At 50.7% G+C, this 24116-nt stretch overlaps 1 protein-coding gene across 1 annotated transcript in view; it reads right to left on the reverse strand.

The window, feature by feature from the left end:
- Otof (otoferlin) overlaps nucleotides 1-24116 on the reverse strand; it is an 87585-nt gene that overhangs the window by 22378 nt on the left and 41091 nt on the right. The window contains exons 6-13 of the mRNA XM_076833887.2: nucleotides 23804-23985; nucleotides 17872-17916; nucleotides 11942-12015; nucleotides 10517-10643; nucleotides 9981-10035; nucleotides 5714-5845; nucleotides 1989-2051; nucleotides 1496-1580 (exon numbers count right to left, since the gene is read on the reverse strand). Coding sequence (XP_076690002.2) covers nucleotides 1496-1580; nucleotides 1989-2051; nucleotides 5714-5845; nucleotides 9981-10035; nucleotides 10517-10643; nucleotides 11942-12015; nucleotides 17872-17916; nucleotides 23804-23985 — 763 coding nt within the window. The remainder of the gene's footprint in view (nucleotides 1-1495; nucleotides 1581-1988; nucleotides 2052-5713; nucleotides 5846-9980; nucleotides 10036-10516; nucleotides 10644-11941; nucleotides 12016-17871; nucleotides 17917-23803; nucleotides 23986-24116) is intronic.

Here is a 24116-nt window from a genome sequence, read left to right on the forward strand (position 1 = left end):
GGGCTATGCTTTCCTGACCAGGACTTGACCAACCAGAAGCCCAACCAACCAGAGCTTGACCAACCAGAGCTCCCCTACTCTGCTTTCCAACTTCATCTTGACTCTAAGCCTCAGGTCTGCCAATGGCAACAGGGGACACCCGCTGCTCAGCCCTGGGAGGAGGTCATCCTCAGGATGCTAGTGACATTCAGAACCATGGCCCAAAGCTGTGTGTGTTTCCTGGAAAGCAGACTGACTCTTCCCTGTTCCTTAGAGAGCTGGAGGTCAGTACAGCTGGCCTCCCCTGAGGCCCATGACTTGTGTGGGGCAGTGGAGAAGGCACTGCCCTGGATGCCTGAGACCTAGGCTCTACTCCCAGATTTTGGGCAAGTCCTTCATGACCCTGGGCAGCTCCACTGTAATAAAGATTGGACCAGATATTTTTAAGGTCTGCTGTAGCTTGAATGTTCTATGATTTTATAATTTTAATGTGTATATTCCTGGGCACTGAACTCAAATTCCCTGATCTGAGTCCCAGTTTGAAGATGTGTCAGCTGACTGTCTATTAGGCTGAACCACAAGTGCCAGGTGTTCATCCTTCTAGTTAAGTGACACCTCTAAGCCCCTCAGGGCTCTTAGCCTCATTTATGTCATCTGTAAAATGGGAAGAGGTGCGGCTGCCTACTTCACTGTTTTGTGAAGGTAAAATGTGACATTGTGGGTGAAATTGGAACCCCAAAGGGCCCCAAGCTGGCCATGTGGTGACAAGTGCTTTGGGCCAGCCCATGGGGTTGCCTCACCATCTCCTTGTTGGCCTATAGGTACTTACAGAGCTGCCCATCAACCTCTGCCCCACATGGCTACTCCTCAGGTGACCCGGGGTTTCTTATAAAAAACTATTTTAGAGCCCAGGAGTCCCTCAGAGGCTGTCATACTGCATTCAGCAATGGCTATCACCACCACATTTGGATTGGACAGTGTGACTTAGGGAGGGCTCTAGAGAACATGGCCTGACATCCCCCCACACCCCATCAGCTGGGTGCCTGGGGCAAGACCTGGAGCATCTCTGAGCTTCAGGTCCCTCAACTGTCAAAGGAGGATGGTGGATTCCTGTGAGGATGGAAGGGGTCCTTTCTGCTTGGCAGGTGCCAGCTCAGGGGGCAGGAGGCTGGCCACAGACCCTCCCAGGCTGTGAGGATAGGCACCTCTCTCTGCACCCTAGACAAGGGCGGCCACGCAGCGCGTGCTACGTCCTGTCCAGAATTCCTCCAAGGCTCTGCATGGTGTTACTGCCCTGATAATGAGGGAGAACCGTCAGACAGGGTAGCTGTTGCCCACATTTGTGTACACATTGTGCGCACCATTTCCCTGTAGGCCACGTGGTGTGTGCTCACAGTCTCCAGACTGTGGTCCCCACCAGGCTGAGCCCAGGAACTGCCATGGTGGGGAGGACCATGGCTGCCCCACTCCCGGAGCCACATGCACCTGGCTGGCCAGCCCATGCACAGCTACTCACCAGGCTGGGCGTATACAGTCCCCACGTCCATTTTGAAGGAGCCCACCAGGGTGCCACTGCGCAGCAGGTTCTTGGAGTGAATCACCTTCCGGGCAGAACCACCAGCCACCAGTAAGGCCAGGGTGGGGCCCCCTGATGGTGGTACCACCTCAATCTTTCTGGGGACCCAAGCTTAGTGGTGAAGGGGGAGGGCGTTTGGCAGGGCTGAGGTGGCTCACTCAGGCTCAGCATCCGCCTCTCCTGCCCACACCTGTTTTTTTTTGTTTTTTGTTTTTTTTTTTTTTGGTGAGTAGGTGGTACATGACACAGAGGCACTTGGCTAAAGGGACAGGAGGGGCCCAAATCCATCCTGAGCCCCCTGTGCCCAGCCATGTGTCCAGGCACCAGGCTACCTTTATATGATTGGTCCAGCCAGAGGAGTCACCTAGCAAGACTGCACACAGGTGCAGCTGAAGCCAGTGGCCCTGTTTGCCGGGGGCTGCTCCCCACTCACCGAGATCTTGATGATCTTGTCGAACATGATGTCAGGAGAGATATGGAAGTCAAAGACGAAGTACTGCAGGGGGAAGGACCAGGCTGCTGTCACTGGGGGGCTGCAGTTAGAGCCCAGTGCCTGTCTGTACCCTGGCCATTTCCCCTGAGCCCCAAGGTTCGGATGAGCAGTAGTGTAACCCATCTGGTTCTGAGTGACCCAGGAGGGGGTGAGGGAGGCAGGGCCCCATCCCCTAGGCTGGGCCACCTGCTGCCAGTCAGTAGAACCCACTGGTTGACACTGACGTGCTCAGAAAGACTGTGGGCTCCAGGCCCAGTTCTGCCTCTTTCTAGCAGTGTGGACTTGAACAGCACATTCTCTGAACCTCAGTTTCCCAAGCTGTAAAACGGGGATATGGACCCCCACCTCATGAAGCTCTGATGAGATACTATATCATAGGTCACTGAATTGAAAATGCTCTTGACTGTGTGATACACTGTGGTTTGAGGGCCACACAGATATCGCCATTAAACCACAACTCTGCCTGGAACATGCAACTTCCGGGAGGTTAAGAGGGAGAATAAGATGACTCTTAGTGCTGGGGCCCTGAGGTGTGTGAAAGCACTTCCTTGACTGTAAACCTAAAATGCGGTGTGAGCTGTCTTCTTGTGCTGGAGGCTGCCACTTGTGGTCCCCACCCTTGCCCTGGCCTGGGTGCAAGGGCTGGGAAAAGGGTATGGGTAGTGAGCAAAGGTATCACTGCTTTGGTGAGCTCACGGGTGAGAAAGGAAGCGCTTAGAGATAAAAGTCACAAGAGTACAGGTTCCTGACTGCAGGAGCCTCGCCCTTGAGCACTGTGGGTAAAAGCACTAGATTTAGAACTGGCCACATCTAGCTGCGATTTGGGGGTTCATCACGTTCTTTCCTGAGTCTCAGTTTACCCCTGTGATGTGGGGATAATAGTCTCAGGTGGCAAGTTGAACCTCTCCAGGGGCACAGGGACATCTGTGAGGTGTGGTGTGAAGTCCTGAAATGAGAGGACCCTGGTGGAGCTCTCAACCCGGGTGTGGATGCAGTACATGTACAATTTAACCTTAGTTGCTCAGCGTGGCAGTAACAGGTCCGGGTGGCACTGGCTGGAGGTGGGGAGCCTGCAACTCTGGAGAGGCAGATGGGAATCTAGATTTGGGAACCTGGATGGTGACTGCAGCTTTTGAATGGAGGAAACACCTGGGGAGAGAGTGTCAGAGGGCTCAAGACAGGGATCCAAGAAGCAGACTTCTGCAGTGGGAAGAGGAAGCAGGAGGTTGGGAGAAGGAGCTGGAGAAATGTGAGCGCAAAAGGAGGGGTGAGCAGACAACCGGATGGAGGGACTGGGCAGTCAACAGAGAGAGGACATCAGGGGACATTGTCCTCAGGAGTAAGGTCCTCGTTGAACTTGTGGTATGCTGTGGGGCAGAGATTGAGGTGTGACTGGGAAAGAGAAAGTGGGACAACTCACATGCCTACTGGGAACAGAGGAGAGAAAAAGGTGGCGCTGGAGAGGTCCATGGGAGTGGGCAAAGCCCTTGATTCATGGATGACAAGCGTCTAGTTCCTGTCCTTGAGAGGGATAGTTTTCATAGTGGTGTTTAGACAAAATGTGCTGCAGTCAAACCGCACAGGTAAAGGCGAAGGAGCCAGAAGAAAGGCAAAGACAAAGTTGTGTTGGGGGACGGTGTAGTGCCAGACTCTTCGGGATGTAGGAAGAGAAGGGTTCATGGCAAAGGGGAGAGGTCGATTTTAGGCAGGAGGAAGATGGTGCTCCCCAGATGTCCAGGCAGGACCAGGTGCATGGGGAAGAGGGCTTGTCCTGGGCCATGAACGGCAGGTTGTGCTTGGAGGGCAGAACTCCCTTCACAGCCTCCCTTCATGAGGGCAGGCTCAGAGCCAGGCAGGATGGGTCATCAGGCCTGGAGCCTCGGAGATGGGTCAGCCCCATGCAACGCGCTAGCTGGGTTAGGGCCAGAATCCTACACCCTCTGAACTGTCTCTGGTCACATTCCTGGTATTTCTTGAGCACAATTCCCTTTTGGAATTGCTTAGAAATCTGCTAAGTCGTGTTGGTTGTTTGTACCTCCTCCTGTTGTTTTAGTGGAACCAAAGGAAAGTTCCTGCTAGCTTGAGAATTTGCCAGCAGCAGTATCTATCTGTGTCCCTGGGGTATCTTTAATTGAAGATTAAGAGAAGAAAAAGGAAATAAAGGCTTGGAACTGACCTCTGACCCAGAGAGGGCAAGGAAGACTGCTCAGTGGCAAGACATCTGAGCGGACCCTGCACGGTAGCAGGAGTGTTGCTAGGAGCGGCAGAGCTGCTCTCTGCACTTTGGAAGAAGGGAGCAGTTTGAAAAGAACATGAGGTGCATGGGCCTGGTACAAAGTGAGCCCTTGAGCCCACCAAACATGGCTTTACCACTATCAATAACACACTGGGTCACAGGAACCTGTCTCTGTATCTATAATGGGAAAGTAGACCTTATTTAGGTAAGATGCTTTTTTAGTCATGGATGTGTCGTGACATGAGGTCAGAGATGTCCTGACTTCATGCAAGGCTGAAGGAGTCTTGAGCAGTGTCTTGCCCTGGGGCCCCAAGAGAAACTGGCTGGGAGATGTGGTCCATTTGTGGCTACACATGACACCTTGGCCAGGCTTTGGCTGAAGGGCAAACCTAGTGTGCACAGGTTTATCTTCCTGCAGGTGCAGTTGGAGGATTCCCACAGCGGTTCATGGCTCCCCTCAGCCCTCCCTAACCTTAGGAAGAAGGATGGGTGTCTCACTTGAGCCAGCCTGGCACATCTCATTTCCTGGAGCCACTTTGTACCTCTTGAGAAAAGAGAGGCTCAGGGTCCAGGCATCTGAGAGAGGCCTGGACCTCCCTCACCAGAGCTGGTCATGATGGGGTTCCATCTGGAGCCCAGGGGTCAAGATACTGTGCCCTGGTGACAGCCAGGGCCCTGGGCTAGAGGCTGAACAGCCTGGCCCCTGCTTTGAATTGTGTATACCCTTGGACAGTGGGGAAGTCTCTTCCGGTATTGAGGTCTCAGCTTCCTCCTCTGTAAGGTGGGGCATTGAACTAGGCCCCTCATCTTTCATGTGACCTCAAAGGGCTAAAAAAAGCAAGAGAGGGCACCAGGTATTTTATCTCTTGCACCCAAGTCAAGGCCAGTGGTCAGAAGGGAAGCCCCCAGAGGGGGCTGTAAGAACCTCCTACAGGAGTCTCAGTGTTCCTGTGTGAGCAGTGGGGTAACAGTGGCAACCTCTGATGGCTGATGCAACTCATGCATCAGGAGAGTCCTGGGCACATGGGAAATGTTCATTAACAGCATTGTGCCACATGGATGGCTGGGCTGGAGAAAGCTGCACTGCCCAGGGCTCTGGCTTGGAAAATAGCTCGGACCAGGTCTCGTGGGGCTGTGGGGTTTGTTCATAGGAGCTGTTGGGAGTCGCACAGGAGCACCCAGGCCACACTCATTTCAATGGGTAGCCCTGGCTAGAACAGGGCCAGACTGGGTTCTAGACTAGGGGTCCAGAGGGTTTGGCACTGCGTGTCAGTGTGTTATAACACAGTGGGTCAAAGTCACCTCTGCTGGGAGCACCGTACATCCCTTGACACTCAGCTGCTCCTTTTGGGCCTAGGTGGGGTTGGGGCCCAGCCGCCTCCCACATCTCAGGAGGCCCCTTTCCCCACCTAGGCATGGGGCCACTGACCTCATTGTAGTAGGGGCAGTTGGTGGACTCCTTCATGGATGTGTACTTCTTGTCGTCGCCCACCTCCACGCACACCACAGGGTCCATGTTCAAGCCCACCAGCTGCCGAGCCTCGATCACTGTGATGCTGACCTGCAGGCAGGAGAAGGAAGAGCCGGGGAGACAGCTGAGTGGGCCTTGAAGCCTGGTCCAGCTGGAGCCCAGGAGTAGGGCAGGAGGGCTCAGGGAGCTGCACTGACTGAGTCACGTCCTCGGATCTGCACTGACCACTGTCTGGTTTGCTGGGAGATCCTGGGCTCTTTCCTTTCCAAGCCTCAGTGCCCTGGTTTGCAGCAGGACACGGGATGGGTGACCTTTAAGCCAAGTTCACTAGAATTATCTGGGGCAGGGGGCATCCCCCCACTCTGGTGCTCAGGACATACTCCTGGCCAATCCAACCAGTGTCAGGGCTGGGCTGGGCCCAGGTGTCAGTTTTTTAAAGCTCCTAGGTGATTCTAGAGCCCTGAGTTCTTCCCCAGATGGATGGGATGGCTCTGCCCAGGGGTGAAGGGTGGGGTGCCAAAACCACCTCACATATTTCATGCCCTCAGGAACTAAGCTTTATCTGTGTTTTGCACATAGGTGCTGCTGGGAGTCGCACAGGAGATTGTACCGGGGATCGAATCCAGGGGTGCTTTATGGCTGAGCTATGTCCCCAGCCCTTTTTATTTCTCATTTTGAGGCAGGGTCTAAGTTGTCCAGCGTGGCCTCAAATTTGCCACCTTGCTGCCTCAGCCTCCAGAGTAGCTGGGACCACAGGCCCACAACACTGTGCCCAGGTAGGAATTAAGCTTTTAGAGTCTTTGTTAGCTTACATTTAATTTCCTGTTCCAGGGTTTCTCATGTGAGCCTGCAGGCCTCTGCTACTTCCTTGTGTTTCTGGAACCTGGCTCCCTTCCTGCATTCCTGCCTCTCTCCTTGCCTTTAATTTCTCTGAATGGCGGGGAGGCTTTGGTGCCACCGAGCCACTTTTTCAACCTGACCATTGTATGTTGCTTGTGTTTTGGGTCCTTCAAGTAGCCTCCAGCTCCCTGGAATCTTACTTTTGCCCTGGGAAGGCTTTTTCCAGTTGTCCATTCATTCAACAAATATTTAGGGGACACCTGTTGGGGCCAGGCACAGGAGGGAGTGAAGTCAACTCCTTCGCCTCATAGAACTTAGTGTAAGTGATTATTGGCTTGTAGATTAAAACAAACAAACAAACAAACAAACAAACAAAAAACCACCTCACACACAGAGGTTGGTTTGTGGAATTTCTGATGTGACCACTACTTTTCCCAAACCTTCATTTTAAATCACTTTGGATTTGGAAGTTTCTGTCCCCTTGGAGTGGTCATGGTAAATAGACTTGGGGCTGCTGAACTTGGCATCAATATGCTACCAGGTGTGAGTGAGGAGGACTCACCACGCTACAAGTCTCTCAGCTACCAGCTAAGACACCAGCTACCCACGAGGTTGGGTGAGGGTGGAGTGAGTGGGATGAAAGGATAAAGGCATCCTCAACAGAGGGAAACTCTGGGCAGTGCCGGCATCTGCTCTAAGTGGCTTCTTAGAATCTGCCTTCAGGCAGTGGTCTGTCTCAAGCTGGCAGGGTCGGGGATGCCTTGGGATGGTTTCACAAGACCAATTAACCAAAATGCCTTATTTCATCTAGTATGAACATTTACCTATAATGGAACAGGAAAGATGGCTCTTGGTGCTTCTCATCTCGAAGATGTGGTAATGTAGTTGCTGTGCTTTCATGCAACTTCTAAATATGATTTTACTTTTACTTTTTTTTTCCAGTGCCGGAGATCAAACTTCAGCACCTTGTGCGTGCTAGGCAAACACTCTTATCACTGTGCTACATCCCCAGCCCTATTTTCCTTTTTTATATAACAAGAATCATTTCTAAAATTATCATTCACTGTATGCATCAAGTGTGATAAATAGCCTGAATATCAAGAAAAATCCAGACATCATAAGTCACGGTGTTAAGAAATCAGAAACCTAATTGCAGTATGAATGTTGCCAGGAAAGAATAGAAATGGGAAACTGAATATTTACTCATCGAAGCAACACTTAAACCATGAAAGCAAACATTTCTATTTGGAGCTTGAAGTCCAGAAGGACTGAGTGACAGCTTAGAATCCAAGCTTCAAAGAAGTTCAACAATCACCATTTCTTCAGGGAACCAAAAGGAAGTAGGGCCAATTAACTTAGCTCTGGAAGTTTACTTTGATGAGCATAAACAGACACTAGAAGTCCTTCTAGAATATTCTTTGCATGGTAGTTTATAGAGTCTTAACTTCCAATAACCTTTTTATGCCAAAGGCTTAAAAAAGTCCCATTGTAACCCATTCCCCCTTCAAAAAGGGCTTTCTGTAACTCAAGACTGGAAAGTAGATGGATGTTGTTTAAGAAGTCTTTGGAGGGAAAATATCTAGTTAACAAAAATCTCTGGCAGAAAACAGTTTGAAAAACCTTTGAAAACAAGCAGTAAGCAGTGAGTGAACTAAACCAGGGACCAGAAGGGAGCAACTGTCCAGGTTTGACCCTGAGTGCTGTGGTCCGACGCCCCTGGGTCTGAACCTGGGCTCTGGCCTTGACTCTCTGTGTGACCTGGGGCAAGTGCCTTAACTTTCTTGGCCTCAGTTTCCTGTAAAATGTAGTAATACATATATTTGAGTAGTTGTTAAGAATTAATTTAAATGGAGACACATATATTGCTCCTAGCACCGTGCCTGGTATATAATAAATCTTCAAAAAATAAGTTACAATAACAACAACAACAACTCCATTTCAATGTTTCTTTATGAGACAGGCCTGTGGCATGGTGTCTGAGTTGGATCTTTGGAGTTTTTGTTCTTTGGAATTCTCTGGTTCTAAGCATACGGAAGCAAACCCTTGGGTCCTTAGAAAGCCCTCAGAATCCTCAGGACTCTTTGTGTTTGGGTTTTGGCAACATTACTTAAAACCACCAGTGTGAGTCTGTTGGCCACTGCCTGAGGCCATTTTTCAAGCCCTTGGGAAGACAGTTGCTGAGAAGAGAAGATAAACTGAAGCATGGATTAAGGGAAAGGAGGCAAATCCCTGGGGAAACATGTTGAGATGTGCCTTTCCCACAGAAAGGTGGCTCTCGTCACTCATGTCATCTCCTGAGGGAGGTGAGGAGAGTGGGGGTTGTGCATGAGCATCAAAATAAAGCTCTACCCTGGGAGAGGGGCTCAGTCTGATTCTGGGGCCTGGTGCTGATACCCAGACAGACCATCCACAAATAGGGAATGCAGTGCCAGCCAAGCGGGGTGTCCTTAAAGCTCTGTCCCCCTTGACCACTCAGCATACCCACTCAATGCTAAGAACCTATAGTTGGGTCTCACTACCTTCGGGGGGAGGGTCTGGAGCAAGGCAGGGTCCTGGCACCTGCCTCAGAGATTCCTCCTCCTTCTCCCCTGCTTCCAATTTATATGCAAGTAGAAGGTGCTTCTGGCTTGTCCACCAGCCTATTGTGAGTGTAACTCCGCCTCTCAGGCTCTGGTCAACTCTGGGAGAACAGCCAAGATTGAAGGCCTGGCCCCTGCAGAGCTAGGGCCAGTGTGGCCTGTCCCAGCAGCCATGCTCATCACCTGTCCTGCCGGCATTGAGCCACATTCATAACCTCACAGCTGCACACCCCTCCCTGTCTCAGCCTGTTTGTCTCCAGTTTTAAAAACATACAAAGAAGTTGTTTTAATATCAGAAAATGCAGAGAAGCAAAAAAAAAAAAAAAAAAAAAAAAAATCCACATTCCCACTATATAACAAGACTGACATCACTTCCAGCAATAAAATAATACAGAACAACAATTTAAAAAATCACCCCAAAAATCCTTCTCCAAAAGCTAGGATTCAACTATTTGAATACTTTGTGTGGGTGTGCATGTGTACCTTTGCCTGCATGCATTTCTCCTTGGTCTCTATGGTTTTTCCAGGCCCCTCTTACTTTATGATGTCCTGTGCTGAACACAAAAGCCTGGAAGGGTTTTGACCAGCACAAGCAGAGCTCTCCAGCTCCTCTCTGGGTTTGTACCTCAATACTTCTATCCTTTCTAGGAATGCCTCCCAGAAACAAGTCGACTTTGAGAATTTATATGCGATTTGTGGTTTGCTATGACTCCCAGATTCATGAGACAGAGTCTATAAGGCACATCTGGCTAGAACTGCCCACCACCGCAGAATCTATAAGGCAGGAGGCCTCAGCTGCCACCTACCTGGTAATCCATGGGCTTCCCGGCACTTGGCTCCATTTTGATGTCTGGCTTAGATCTGAGGAGGATAAGGTATCATCAGGCCTGGTGGAAGGGGTGTGCTTGTGGGGAGGAGGGTGTGGCAGGGTTAGAGCTTGCAGTAGGGTGGAGGGACAGAATCATGGTCTGTAAACCTCTAAGAGGAATGTCAAATAGAATGGGGATTAGTTGTCCTCAGAGGTCCCCATAGGAGAGGACTAACCAAAGACAGAAGTAACAGGGGGCCAGACATGAGGCCACCAGGCTGAAATGAGGGCTGGCAGCTCCGTGCCTTCCCTGGCCTGGAGGTGTTCAATGGCTTGGGAACAGGATGCAGCAGCTGCATTCTGCCTATGCAGGGAAGGGGTGAGAGGGACACCTAGGGAAAAGAAGAAGGGGAGGGGCCAGGAAAGAACAGTCCATGGGACCTGATTCTTCTCCACCAAAGTTCTAACCTGGCAACTGAGATCCTTCCTGGTACAGTGGAGGCAGTTGGAGATGCTGGGCTCATGCCAACTCACCGCTTGTTGGAGACATTGGTGGTGAGAGCAGTGACTGAGGCTAGAGACACCGAGTCAGGATCCAGCCCATCCCCCAGTCGAATGGCCAAGTGGTCAAGGTCCTCCATCTCCAGCACTGCTGGTTCATCTGGGGAAGAAGAAGGGCTGGTTAGGTGGGTGGCAAAGCTAAGAATCAAATTTAAGGTTTACTTGGTAGCATCTGCTTTGAATGGGACAGTGTATACTTGCAGTATTTTCTACCCAATATTGGTCTTTTATTTTTGAAACTATATTTGGTCTTATTTTCTTTTTATTTTAGTTGAACGTAACTCTTCCATTAAACACTATTTACTAAATGGAAGAAGTTAGGGAATAAAGAATCCATGGATAACAACTGCTACCTTTAATTGAGTGGTTACTAAATGCCAGGCACATGCCAGGCACTTTACACATGGATCTCTAATCTTTATAGGGAACATCTGTCAAGGTAGTCATTATATTCATGTCATAGATGGGAAAACTGAGGTTTGCGAGATATCTTATTCATGCAAAATATTTGATGAAATTCAGGACCTAGCCCTGTACTGGTGTGTATTAATCCACTGACTTGAAGAAATGACAACCCCGAAAAGCTACCCAAAGGTGGTGAGTGTGGGCCTCAGCCAGCAGTAGCACTCTCAGACTAAGGAGAAGGCACAGCAGTAACTGGCATGTAGCAAGAGGTAAGGACAGAGATTTGGGGGACCAGTGGGCCACAGAGAAAATGCTGGAGATGGTGGCCAGGAGACTGAGAGTGGGCACGTGAAGGGCAGGTGGCTCCCACCCAGCTCCCCTGTTCACTACATTTCTCCTCTTCTGTCTGTCCTCCTTTCCTCGTGTTGGACATCTGTCCTCCCCTTCCCCAGCAGCATTCTCCCTGAGGGACTAGTGCCACAGGTCACTCCGGCCTGCCAGGACCTGCCAGTTGGCTGAGGCCAGGCTGCAGCCTGGTGAGAGGACGGTGACTTCTTCCATTGAATAAGCACTCCTGGGACTCTGATTCCGCTCACCCCACAAAAGAATTGGCTAAAAACTGTTTCCTGCTATTTATTCCCTCCGATTAAAAATCCCTGGGTGGTGTAAAGAACAAAGGATAGGGAGAAGGGAGGACAGGAAACCTCCATCCAGAAGAGGGCTATCTGCCCAATTCCAGACTAGTGGTGGTGCCAAAGGGCAGTGCCCACCCCGCCCCCTGGAGCACCATCCCTAGAGGACCTGGGCTCTCAGGGCGGGGCCTGGATCCAGACAGCCAATGGGAGGCCAGATCCCGCCCAGGGGCTCTGGTTGAACCAATCCCAGAAAGTCCTGTTTGGGACCTGCCCAGGGGGCGGGGTTTGATGTGATCACGTGCGGAAAAAGTGGTTGCGAGAGGTCAGGACGAGCCACCGTCGGGGCCAGGTGTCCTACCTTGTGTTTGGGGGTCCTCCTTGTGGGGCCGGTTCTTGCCGAGCTTCATGGCGGAGAACACGCTCCTCCCGGCTCTGTGAGGGGGCCGCCAGAATGAGGTGGAGGGAGATGGATGCACAGAGGAAAATACACCAACACCCAAGAGCCAGCCGGGGTCGGGACACGGAGAGAAAGGGTGATGGGTACCCCGGCCCCTCGGCTACTGGCCCCAAAATATATAGGGAGCCACAGGGGAAGTGGGGCAGAGGGAGACCCCACCGCCTGTCCTTGGGGCCAGGGAGGGGGGCGGGCCCAGCTAAGGTGGCCTGGAGCTGGAAGGAGGTGTTACCTAGAGCGCCTCTTCAGCTCCCTCAATCCAGTCTTCTCAGAGCTCCCGAGCTCTACAAGGTCCCCAAGCTCATCCTCCCTGCCCCTGCATCCCACCCTAGCTGGTTGGAAAGCAAGCCAGATGATCAGAGACAAAGTATCAGAACAGAATGGCAGGGCTCAGGGGGCTGGGAGAAACCAGCTGTTCAGTTCTCAGATGGCCCAGGTGCCCCATGCCTGCTTTGCATTCCCCCTGCCTCTCTGTGGCCTGGGATTCTCCCTGGTCCCAGCGAAGAGGAGACTGCCCTTTCCCATCTCTCTTTAGGGCTTTTGCCTCTTCTGCCTGTCTCTTCTCTTTCAGAAACCCTTTCCCCACCCCCAGGAACTTATGGCATCCATGGTTCCTACCTCTTTTTTCTGGCTTGGTGTGGCCTTGTGCCCCAGAGGTGAAAGGCTTTGTAGTCAGGGGGGGTGGCTGAGGGAAGAGGACAGGAGTCCTCACTGCCCTTCAGTGATGTCCCTGTAGCTGAGCCTGAGGTCCTTGGAGCCAGGAGGGACCAGCAGTAGGATCGGCAGGGGGTAAGGTGTAGTATTCCATTACCCCATCCATATTACATGAGCGGGACATCTGACTCCCTGTACTTCCCCTTCTCCTCCTCCTGGGTGTGGCTGTCATCCTTTAGGTCTCACTGGGGAAAGGAGCAGGCACACCCCTGGACTGGCTTATTACAGAGCCCACCATCTTTGTGTCTGCATCTCCCTGTGGAGGCTTGACAGTTTTTAAGCCCCCAGATCCCTGCTCTTTATGCTGTATAATGTGAGGTTGGAGAGAACTTTTCTGTTCTTTTGGAAATGTCCTAGAAATCTCAAGTTCCTCAACCCCAGATAAGCCAATCTTATTTCCCAAACCTGGCTCTATCTTAAACCCAGGATTTTCTTTACTATTCAGATACTAGGCAAGGCATGTATGTATCCCCTGAGAGGCAATCAAAACCACCCCTTTCACATGACATCAGCTTACTAACATGTTCATAAAGAAGGATAGAAGAAGGCTGAAGTGACAGTGGTATGTCTCCCCTTGACAGTGTCCTATTGTTTAGGCAATAACAATGTGAAGAAAGGGGCTCTATGAAAGGAAGCTGATATCTTTGGAATTATCTTAACTGTAACATTAAGAGAGTAAGTTACACACGCATACCTGTAAAACATACAAAGTGGCCAAACCATAGTATATAACTTATAAACAAAAGTATAAAACTTTTCTTGAGCAAGTACTGTGGGCCAAAGGCTCTTCCAGATGTTTGCTCATTTCATATTCCTAAGAATCCTGTGAAAGACATATACTTCTCATTTATCCAAGGAAAAGCTGAGGCTCAGAGAGATGAAAATGACTTCACTGTCCCACGTAAGTGGCAGACTTGGGATTGAAACACAAAGCTCCTGTCTCCTAGTGGCAGTATATTCACTTTGTGCTGGCTTCAATGCTTGGGGCTATTCTGAGTGTGAATCCCATCCTGACCATGGGGACTTTGGCAAAAAGATTCTAGGGCCTGTTGCCATGGCAATTGTGCCAGCACAATTTGCAGATTGGGTTGTCATCTGTGAAGAGTCCCACATAGAAGGGGATCATTCAAAAACAACCCAAGTATCAACACATTTGGAAAGAGAAAGCTGCATTTGTTAAGTTGCTGGTAACATAGCATTGGGCAGATCAATAAACCCATCAGAAACAATGGCATGGTAGCAGGCAAAGGGGCCATGCGTTTGACCTACCCACAAGCATCCTGTGGTATCTCACCCCTTTGGGGGCAGGGTGCCAGCTGTATGCTGACCTCTGCAACAGGCCTGGCTATAGGAATCTTGTAGTGTGGACCCTCACTCTACTCCATGTCTCCCCACCTGTCCCTTCCTGTCTCTGTGTTTGGGACTCCTTTCTGCCCAGTTTCACTATTCATCAACTTCTCTCTTGTATCACCCAGGAGTCTCCTGGAGGTTCAGTCTTTGCCCTTGTACAATCTTGTCTTAGCCATTCCTAGACTGGGCCATTCTTAGAATCCTCACTCCATGTGTGAGCTGCACAGTGTCATCATCATCATCATCATAGTCTGCTCCAGTCAAGGGGCCCTCCACTCCCAGGGGCAAGTGTTCTGGGATAGCAGATCCAAGTGATCCAAGTTGGGTCAGAAGAAGCCCCACCTGGAGAAGCATCCTGGGACAGATCTGGCTCTTCTGCCTGAGGCCCAGAGGAATGGCCAGGCTCACTACTACTGCAGCCACCATGGTAGCTTTCTGATGCTGATCCCATGTGCCCACCCACTGTCCCCCACCCCAATAGGCCTTTGAATTAGAAAGTCACTTTATTCTTTAAAACAAACATCATTGGAAGTAAGATTGAGACTTTTTAAAAACTATAGTTATCCAAAAATCTCTACCACACCCTGAAGCAATTCAAGAGAGAAACCCCTCCTTCCCAGTTCTATATTATTTAACCATCTGAAGTTCACTGATAGTATTCTGGGAATGTCTCAAAATGACATGCTTGTCTCTTGATGAAAAATGTGGAAATGTGTGACGATAGATGTAATTTCCAGAGGATCTGTGCCTCTGCTGGTTTCTTCTAGACTTGGTCACCAGTAACCTGCACCATGGGCAATAGAGTATGATGTCATTGCCACTGCCTTTGTAGTTTTCTGAATGCTGACATATCAGAAGGTCACTACAGGAAAAGCCCTTCCTGCCTTATACCAGCACCAGTTCCTAGCAAGCAGTGTGCTGGGCTCTCTTGGCAAAGGTAAAGGAGATTTTTTAAAAAATAAATGTTAACTTAATCAGGGATTTTTTGAAGAGTCCACCTTCTTAAAGACTCTTTTAAAATATGTATTTTTTGTTTCTGTTGTCCTGAAACTTATAAAAAATTTTAAAATTAAAATTCTACATTACATCTATTTGGGTTCTGCAATCTTTGAAGATAGAATGTGGTAAGAAACAGACAAAGAAGCCAATAATCAACTCAGTGAAAAACTACTTTGTAATCAAGTGGCTCCTTATTCATGGGCACATTAAACTTGAGAAATAGGAGCAGAGGGAGAGATGCATCTTAGGATGCTCTGAAGATTTCTACTCACATTTGTTCCCCAGGGCTGGGTTCGCCAAAGTTAGAATGATATATCTAGAATTCTCTCTAGAGGAAATATTTTAAAATTAGTGCACTCACTGTAAACTCTTCATTTATGGATCTGGTGATTTCTCATGGCCCAGGGCTTATGCCCCATGATTGGCTTCAACTGGAATTGCTAGGAAATTGCCAGGCCTTAGGTAACTGGGATAAAAACAAACTCCTATGTAAGAGAAGCAGGGTCTGTGATGCTTCTTTGCACTGTGTAAGCAACCAGATCTTAAAACTTGGAGACATGTTTCTAAGTGCCCTTGATGGCTTTATTTCCATAATTTTCCATGCCCCAAGTACAGTAAATTTCATAATTCTACATTTCATGAAATTGGGTTCTGCAATCATTGAAGATGTCTTTGAAAGTGTGTTGAATTTCAGTTAGTTTTGCAAATAGCTTCCTATGCAGGAGGATAGGAGGATCCTTCACCAAGAACCACTCGTCTCTAAACTGGCCTGTTGCACCAGTTGCACCAGTTCTTGAGAGATCCACAGGAACTTATCCTGACCCCAGGAGTGCTAGGGGTCCTCAGTGCTTCTCATGTGTCTACTATTATACAAAACTTAAGCAAACAGCATCATGGAAATACATTTTCCATCTTCCCAAAGTGACTTATCCCAGTGAGCAGACCTTCTTTTGTGGATTGAATCTTGAATTTCCCCTACTGCAGCTTACATCTATTACCATTTATTTCCCCTCAGCGTAGATAAAAGCTAACCAGCTTTGCTGCACCATCTCCTTTCAGAGACTGCAGGCTCTTCTCTTCCCAGGCCAGAGCCTTGATTTGTTTACTCTCTTAGAAATCCCATTTCCCTACTCTTCCTTAGTCTTATTATGCTCCACATTAAAATAATAATACATGCTGGTTTGCTTTATCTCATATGATAATGGGAGATGGCAAAGAGCTGGCTAGGGAACCAGAGCATATTATGGGCCTACTACCAGGACAGACTGGGGAACTGGACATCAAGAAGGGCATTGCGATCTCACACAAGCCCTGGGTAGATGGGTGATTTGTGTCCCATATATAAACCTTTGAAATCTAAGAATCTCTGAGGCCTTTCTCTAGGAGGAACTCCCCCTTCAGCATCCCTGTCATCTCCCATTTGCCTTGGAGTTCAGCTCCCTGGTTTCCTCTCCAAGCCTTGCCATGCGCTCTGCCTGAGGCTTCAGCAAACTCTTACAACCCTCACGTCCCTGGGTGGAGCCAGTGGAGCCATCCCCGCGTGGTGTGGTTGCCTCCATCACTGTAGCCTTAATGCTGTGTTATCATAGCTGTTGCTTGTGGGTTACAGGTGTGATGGGAACTCAGGGTACTTATGGTAAAGCATGGGAGAGGCTATGAGTTCCTTGGGATCTCAATGTCAATAGGCGCCCCAGGCACAGTGCCCATCAGTGCAGAACTGTAGACACACAATGGTGGCATTTCTATGGTATCCTCACATGAACTAATTTTTAACTTATTGGAATGACAGTTCTGGGAAAATTTCTGGGGCTCAGTTTCCCTATCTAGAAGATAATGATCATGGTCCTGGCTTTTCAACCTCATTGGTATATCTGGAGATTTAATTAACTATAGTCAAGTGCTCTAAACTTCTTGGGTCCATGGTGAGCTCTGGGGGTGGGGGAGGGGGTGGGACTCCTTGTATGTGAGTTCCATCTCTGTCCCTATCTCCTGAAACTCAGATTTGTTATCTGTAAAAAAGGGAGTTGGCCAGAGGTCCCCTCCAGTGCCTGACTATTACTGCCCTAGTGAATTTGCCTTGTGATACTTGTCTCCAAGTGACAGTGTGTCTCTGGGGGAGCCCATGAGGCCTCCTGCCTTGACAGACCCGGATGGCTGGCCCTGCCCTTCTCCTGTCATCTCCCAGACAGTCCTCATGTCTCCTTCCCCTTTGGGGAGTGGAGATTGTGAGGCCACCAGAGAGTGGCCATTTCTCCTTAGCTTTCTGGGTATCATGCTCTGGCACACCCTACAGCCACCTAGTGTCCAGAGCCTGTCCTCCTTGGGCCTCCACTGCTGTATGTCCAACTGTCCAGCCTGGCTAGACTGGTGGCAGTGTGTGTGGGGATGTCTAGTGGCTTCTTTTGCATCCCATCCTTTGCCTCGAGCCTTACCCTCCCTCGCAGGGAAGCTTAAAGGCCTGACTCACAGAAGTGGCAAGTGAGCGAGATATGGGCAAAGAACAGGACACTTTTGAAAGGTGATGGGGTCACTCCCAAGAACCAAGAGTGGAAACTGGAAAGCCTGGCCACCTGCCCGCCCCCCCTCCCCCTCCCTTCTCCTCACCCCCCTCCATGGTCCATGGACTGACCTCCCTCACCCTGCATGCTCCCATGCTGGCTGCACCAGGACAGCCCACGCCTAAGCACCCTCAGATGGGCCCATCCCGCCCTCGGCAGCCCTGTGGTTAGGAGCTGGCACCCACCAGCTCTGCCCTGGCCTGGGACACCTACTTGTGCTCGCCATCTCTGCCTCCCTTGGTCTTCTCTCTGCCTTTGCTGAGTAGGGAGAAGAAATAAGGAGACAAGGGGATGCAAGTGAGAGGATGTGGACCAGAGACACTTGCAGTTTTAGCCCCTGGCCCTGTGGACCTTCATACTTCCTAGGGTCCTCCTTGTCCCACAGACCCTCACCCACAGCTTTTGCTATAACAAACCAAAGTGTGCTGGGCAGGGATCACATGGCCCTCAGCTTTGCCTTGCAGAGAGGGGAAGGGCCTGGGTACCAGCCGATCCCTTCTACCCCAGGCTACAGGCTGGTGATTATGGAAAGTGGGTTGCAGGTTCTCCAGGGCCTTTTCTTTTCCCACCTCCTTCCTTCATCCTGAGCTCCCAGGCGATGGGGTCCTTCAGGGAAATAGTGGGCTGAACTTTCTTCAGGAGGGTTAAGGGTACTGGGGTGTGTTAGGAGGACATCTGGCCTTTGAGAAGAAAGGTGGGATGGGGGCAATTGGTAGGCTACTACTCCAGGGCTCAGAGCAGTGGAAGAATGGTGTTCCTTTAGGGAGGCTTCTAGCAATGCTTCTGGAATATTCCTCTCAATGCTTCCTCAGTGAGGATGAAGGAAAGAAAGCAAATAACCATTAGCAGATTTTCCCCCTTCTCACATACTGTCCTGACACAGACCTTGCCCTGGTAGACCTGATCACACACCCTGACACCTCAGTCTCAGGAGACCTCCAGACACTCGGTCAATGTCCTGCACTAGCTGGCTAACCACGCAAGCAGATCAGTTTGTAATTCAGAGAGGTCAATATTATCCAGGTCTCTGGCTGCCACAGTCAGCTGAGACTACTGAGTACAGAAGAGCTCACTGGGAGTGGGGACACTGTCTCAGAAGCCCTGTGCTGGCCCAGCCTGACTGGTCTGGGGTCTGGTTATTATGGGCACCCACAAGGGCCTCTGAAGGCTGCTAGGGCTTGCTCAAGGGAGCAGGGGCTCCAGTGAGCCATTGCTCAATGGGAAATTTGCTGATCTCCATCTTCACATTAATCCAAGGAGAGTAGCTTTTCTCTGAGTTGCCATTTGAGCTTCTGAGGAAGAGGTGCATTCCCCCACCCCCACCCCAGACTGGTGATTGAACCCTGGGGCCCTCTAACACCGAGTTACACCCCAGTCCTTATTTTATTTTGAGACAGGGCCTCAAAATGAGTTGTACAGGCTGGCATCAAACTTGGGATTCTCTTGCCTCATCCCCCCCAGTAGCTGGGATCATAGTAGTATGCCATTGTGCCTGTCTCATTTTTGTATTTTAAAGAATGCTGTGACCCTGGAGAATCTGTCAACCCCTTGCAACAGGGGAACCAGGAGGGGAGGTCCAACACTGGGGAGTGGGCAAGAGGAGGGTGGACTCAGTGTGCTGAACAACAGGCACTGAGGCTTTTCTCTTTTATTTTGGTCTTTGCTCTAAAACTACAGAGATGTTAGGTTCACTCAGTGGGGGATTTCTGTTCCTCTCTCCTCCTTACCTATTCCAGGCCTCAGACCCAACAAAGGGAACACACACAGGCCCATACTCCCTGAGTGAGGAAATGGAGAAGGGAAAGGGCTATGTCTTTCTTTGAAGAAAGAATACTTTTGTGATTTTACTACAACCACTGTTACTGCTGCTGTCAACATTAGCAGCAGGCTCTGCCATAGTTAATCTGCCTTGTGAAGTGGACATTCTTCTTGTCTGTTTCCAAGTGAGCTTGCAGAGGCTCAGGCTCCATTATTCAGTCTGCCAGCAAACCATGACTTCATGTTCCATTTGTGCCGGGAAGCCCTGGGTGAACTTGAACTCCCTCCTAGAGTCTACATGGTGGTTTTGGTGTCCCTTCCTGATTGGGTAAGTTTTGTTCCTCAGCCAGCATTCTAGCATTCTCTGTGTGAGTCTGGCACTCAGCCTTAGCTCAGCTCTACCTCTTCTTTAAGCCCCATCCCTCTTTTCATTGTTAAAAGCAGCCACAGAACAGCAGGATCAACATGGAGACCCTGTGGGGATTCTAGTGCTTACTAGGGCCCAGGTACTTCACAGTGCTAGGCCTCACTAGGTCTTGGGCTGGGGGTGGCCCAAACATCAGGTGGAGCAATGGGGTTGGAGAGGAATCTCCTGAGCCCCATTCACCTGTGATCCGGGCATGACTGGCTGATCCTGGCTCCTCTGAAGCTGCTGTAGGTCTGGAGCCAGCCTGGTGAAGGGATGCAGGGAAGGCTCTTCTAGCTCTCTGGGAGTGGAGGGCACTGATAAAGGAACACTGAGGGCGAGGCAGGGTGTACTGCACCTCTACACACCTGCCATACTCAACCCTAGCACACAGCTGTGTACCTCTCTCACAGACCCTGGCCTTCTACACATGCCTGGCTGCCAGTGCCTGTCTCATTTTTGTATTTTAAAGAATGACGTGTCATTCTGTCCCAGACATGATGGGTAGGTCCTTGGCTTCTGCAGATCTCCACTGGAGTGGAAGAATGTCCATAGGTGGATAAAAAGAACACCTCCTGTCATTCCTCCTCCCAAATGAGACTCGGCAGAGAGCAGCCTAGAAGGAGGTCCCAGGTAATGGAGGGTTGGAGGACTAGAGCAGGTAGAATACGAGAAGGGGCAAATGTTTCAGAGTACAGGGAATCTGGAGAAAATGTCCAGGCAAGATTAAAGCTGAGGCTCCTTTCTTTGTTCTAAGAGCAGAGTCACAACAGAGGTCAGCATCCAGCGCCGTGTGCCACTCCCTGGTGTCACGTAAAGTGTATGCATGTGAATGTGTGTAAACACATGGGCATTTTTGTGTCTTTGGGGCCAAAGTCGCCTGTCTTTCCAGAGACTGAGGCAATGTGTGCCAACATACAGGGTCTGAACCCTGATTTTGTGCTCCTGAAAGCAGAGGGCTTGTGAGGTTAGTACTTTGTTCCTTCCCTGCAACACTGAGAGCTGTGGAAGTGGGGTAAATGAGACTCCTGTCTCTGCCCAGGGGGCCGAATCTCCTGTGTGGACAACATTCAAAGAGCCCTTGCTATAGTGTGTCAGCACTGAGAAGGGACTTGGACCAAAAGGTGCTGCTTGCTCATTTGGGGTCAGGGTAATGTGGAGCCTGAAGAGGAAGAAAATGAGTGCTGCCTGATCACCTGTCACCTGCCAGGCACTATGGTTACCACACGATTACCTCTACTTCTCCCAACACTCCTGTGGGCGTCGGGGAGCCCATCTTACATATGGGAAGGTGGGCTCCAACAGCAGAGCTGGGAGGCTCTCGTTGTACTGCACTGTATCCTGGCAGGATTCTGCCTCCTGGGAGAGTTTTATGAGAGCCGACAGGAATTAGAGGCCCCTGATTGGAGGCAGGGACTAGAGATGTAGGCAGAATAGATCAGAGGTCATGCCACTGAGCTGGGCCTAGGAGAGGTGGAACTGTGGGAGCAGAGGGTTCACAGGCAGTGGCTGGGTTGGGGGTTGACTGCAAGGCCTGGAGACAGGGTGTGGTGACAATAGCCAACCCCACGGTGCTCTTAGGCCTGGACTGGCAGCCCCCATGGCAGGCCGGGGAAGTGTGTGCTCTCACCTGCCCTCCAATCAGGGTGGTGGCACCTGGAAGACAAGAAGCTCTGGCAGATGCTGTCACCCTTGCTCAGTTCCCAGTGGCTTGGATGAAACCCCTCATCCTGCTGCTGCTTCCTGGGAGTAGCCATGTGAAGGTGGGGGCGGGGAGGGAATGGCGGGCTGTGCTGAGGGGAAGGGTGGGAGGAGCCTCTAGCTCTATGTCCTTGGTGCCCAGAACTCTCTGGAGGTCTCAGAACTAAGTTACATCTTGTTTTTTCTAGGCCCCCTTCTGTAGGACTGGCTGGGCATTACCTGTGCTATAGACACCCTACAGAGCCAGCCCTTGGCTACCAGGAGCTCCCAGGAGAGCTGCTTCCTATGGATGCTACCTACAGGATCCAGAGCATCCTGGGTCCCTCAGGATGTCAGAGTTGAGGGCCCAGCATGCCAATCTGCTGAACTCATGCTTACTACTGTCCTGAGGGGTTGGTGACATACCCAGAGTCACTTAGCTGGGGGGTGGCAGAGTCATGATGGAATGTAGCTCTCGTGATTCAGGTCAGCACTCCTGTCCCTACAACTGATGGCCCTCCTATGCTTCTAATCATGTCCTGATAAAGCCCTTTCTTAGAGGCCTCCTGCAGTCTCTGAACCAGCCCTGCTCAGCTCTTTCTTGAGTGGAGTCAGTCGGTGGATGGGGACCAAGTGGTAGTCAAGTGTCAGCAGCTCCTCGGCCCTACTGGGTCTCTGCTCCTCCCCTCAGCATTCTAACTCCATTCCTGATCCTTTGCATGGTCCAGGACAAAGAACCAATTGTCACCAATCCCTCCCTGGCAGTACTTGGCTCCTTGATTACAACTCATTCTTGAGGGTCCCCTTGGCTCTCCTGACAACAGGGCTGGGGTTTTCATGGCTCTTCCTATTTTAAAGTTGAAAGGACAGGGTCAAAAAGGTTATGTGACTGGCCCAGGGCCACATAGCTAGTAAGAGGCAGAATTGGCACTTAGGCTTAGAGTCTGAGGGGGACCATGGCTGGCCCAATGAAGACAGACTCAAGGTTTCTTAAGCTTGTGTGTGTGATGGGGATGGAGGGGTAAAGAAGCATGAAAAAGTTCAAGTGTGAAGAAGGTAGAAGCGAATCAATTCCATTGCACTAGTTGGGGACGTGTGTGTGTGTGTGTGTGTGTGTGTATGTGTGTTTCCAGCACAGGGACTGAGTGAACTTTATTTGGGAAGGAAAGGGTAGAAGGAGATGAGAAGGAGATGCTTCCAGGGATCTGGAGGATCTCTGCTCTCACACAGCCTGATCCTTTAGGCTTATGGGCATTTCTCACACCGTTTCCAGCCATCCGGGAACCCGTGGCCATCTTGCTACCCTAGCCTCGATCTGGCCTCTCTGGGCTCGGGGAGTAATGCAATTGCATTTCCTTTATCGAAAAAAATAGTGCATGTGAGCAGGCTCATGGGACGCCTGTGGAATGACACAGCTCCCTGTTGTCTGTGGGCGGCAGGACATTTACAGGGATGTATTCTGGCCACAGAAGTGCCAGGACTCTTTTTCTTGGGTTGGGGGAGTGCTGGACCTATGGGGGCTTTTCCACAGAGTTCCATCTTCAGCCCTTTATTATTATTATTTTTTTTTTGAGACAGGGTCTTGCTAAGTTGCCCAGGCTGGCCTCAAACTTCTGATCCTACTCCCTCAGCCTCTAGAGCTGCTGGGATTACAGATGTGTGCTACCACGCCTGCTTGGACTCATTCTTTCTTTCTTTTTTTTTTTTTTTTTAGTTGTTTATGGACACAATATCTTCATTTTTATTAATTTATTTTTATGTGGTGATGAGGATGGAACCGAGGGCCTCACACATGAGAGACAAGTGCTCTACCACTGAGCTACAGTCCCAGCCCACTTAGACACATTCTTAGCAGAGAGGCTGGGTCCCAAGCAGGACTGTTGGCAGGAAGAGGCCTCCCTTTTTAGGATGTCTTCACTGGGCCAGGGTGCAGGCCAGGCTGTCTGGGCTTGGTTGGCCCTGCTGGGTCTTGGACTAGAAAGGCCAAGGCCTCCTTGTTCCTTCTCACATTCCCCGAGGAGTAGGAGGTCCAGCCCCTTCCCCTCATGTTAGAGCTTAACCCTGAGAGAGGCCTCTGATCCGTGTGGGATCCCTATCTGAGTCCCCACTGCCTCCTCCATGGGCTCTTGGGGGTGTGGGTGAGGCACCTTGCCAACACCTCTGCCTGCTTCGTATGTTTCTGCAGCAACTCAGCCCTGCACTCTGAGCCCGGACAGGCCTGGGGGGGCCTTCCAGTGGGATCAGGCTTCCTCCCCCTGTCTTTGGGGAACAGTGGGGAGCTGGAGGGGCCCAACCTGTTACCTCCGGAAGCTCTTCTCGCCTGGTGGCCGGGAGCTGGGGCGGGATCCAGGGAGCAGCCCATCCGTCTCCTGGCTGTCCTTCTCTTCCTCTTGAAGAGACTCATCCCCCAGGAAGTCTCCGTCATCCCAGGAGCCCACCTTGCCGTCTGTCGCCTGATATCGAATCTCCACACACAGGCTGGTCTGGCGGGAGAGAGGGGTGTGAGCAGCTGGGCTGCCAACCATCGCGGGCCCCGGGGAACTCTGCTCCTTTGTGGTGTTCATGAAATGCCTTCACCCCGACTTACTGGAGGAAGGTGAGGGGGAAGTATCCC

The sequence above is a fragment of the Callospermophilus lateralis genome, chromosome 14, assembly GCF_048772815.1.
Source record: "Callospermophilus lateralis isolate mCalLat2 chromosome 14, mCalLat2.hap1, whole genome shotgun sequence".
Taxonomy (NCBI): domain Eukaryota; kingdom Metazoa; phylum Chordata; class Mammalia; order Rodentia; family Sciuridae; genus Callospermophilus; species Callospermophilus lateralis.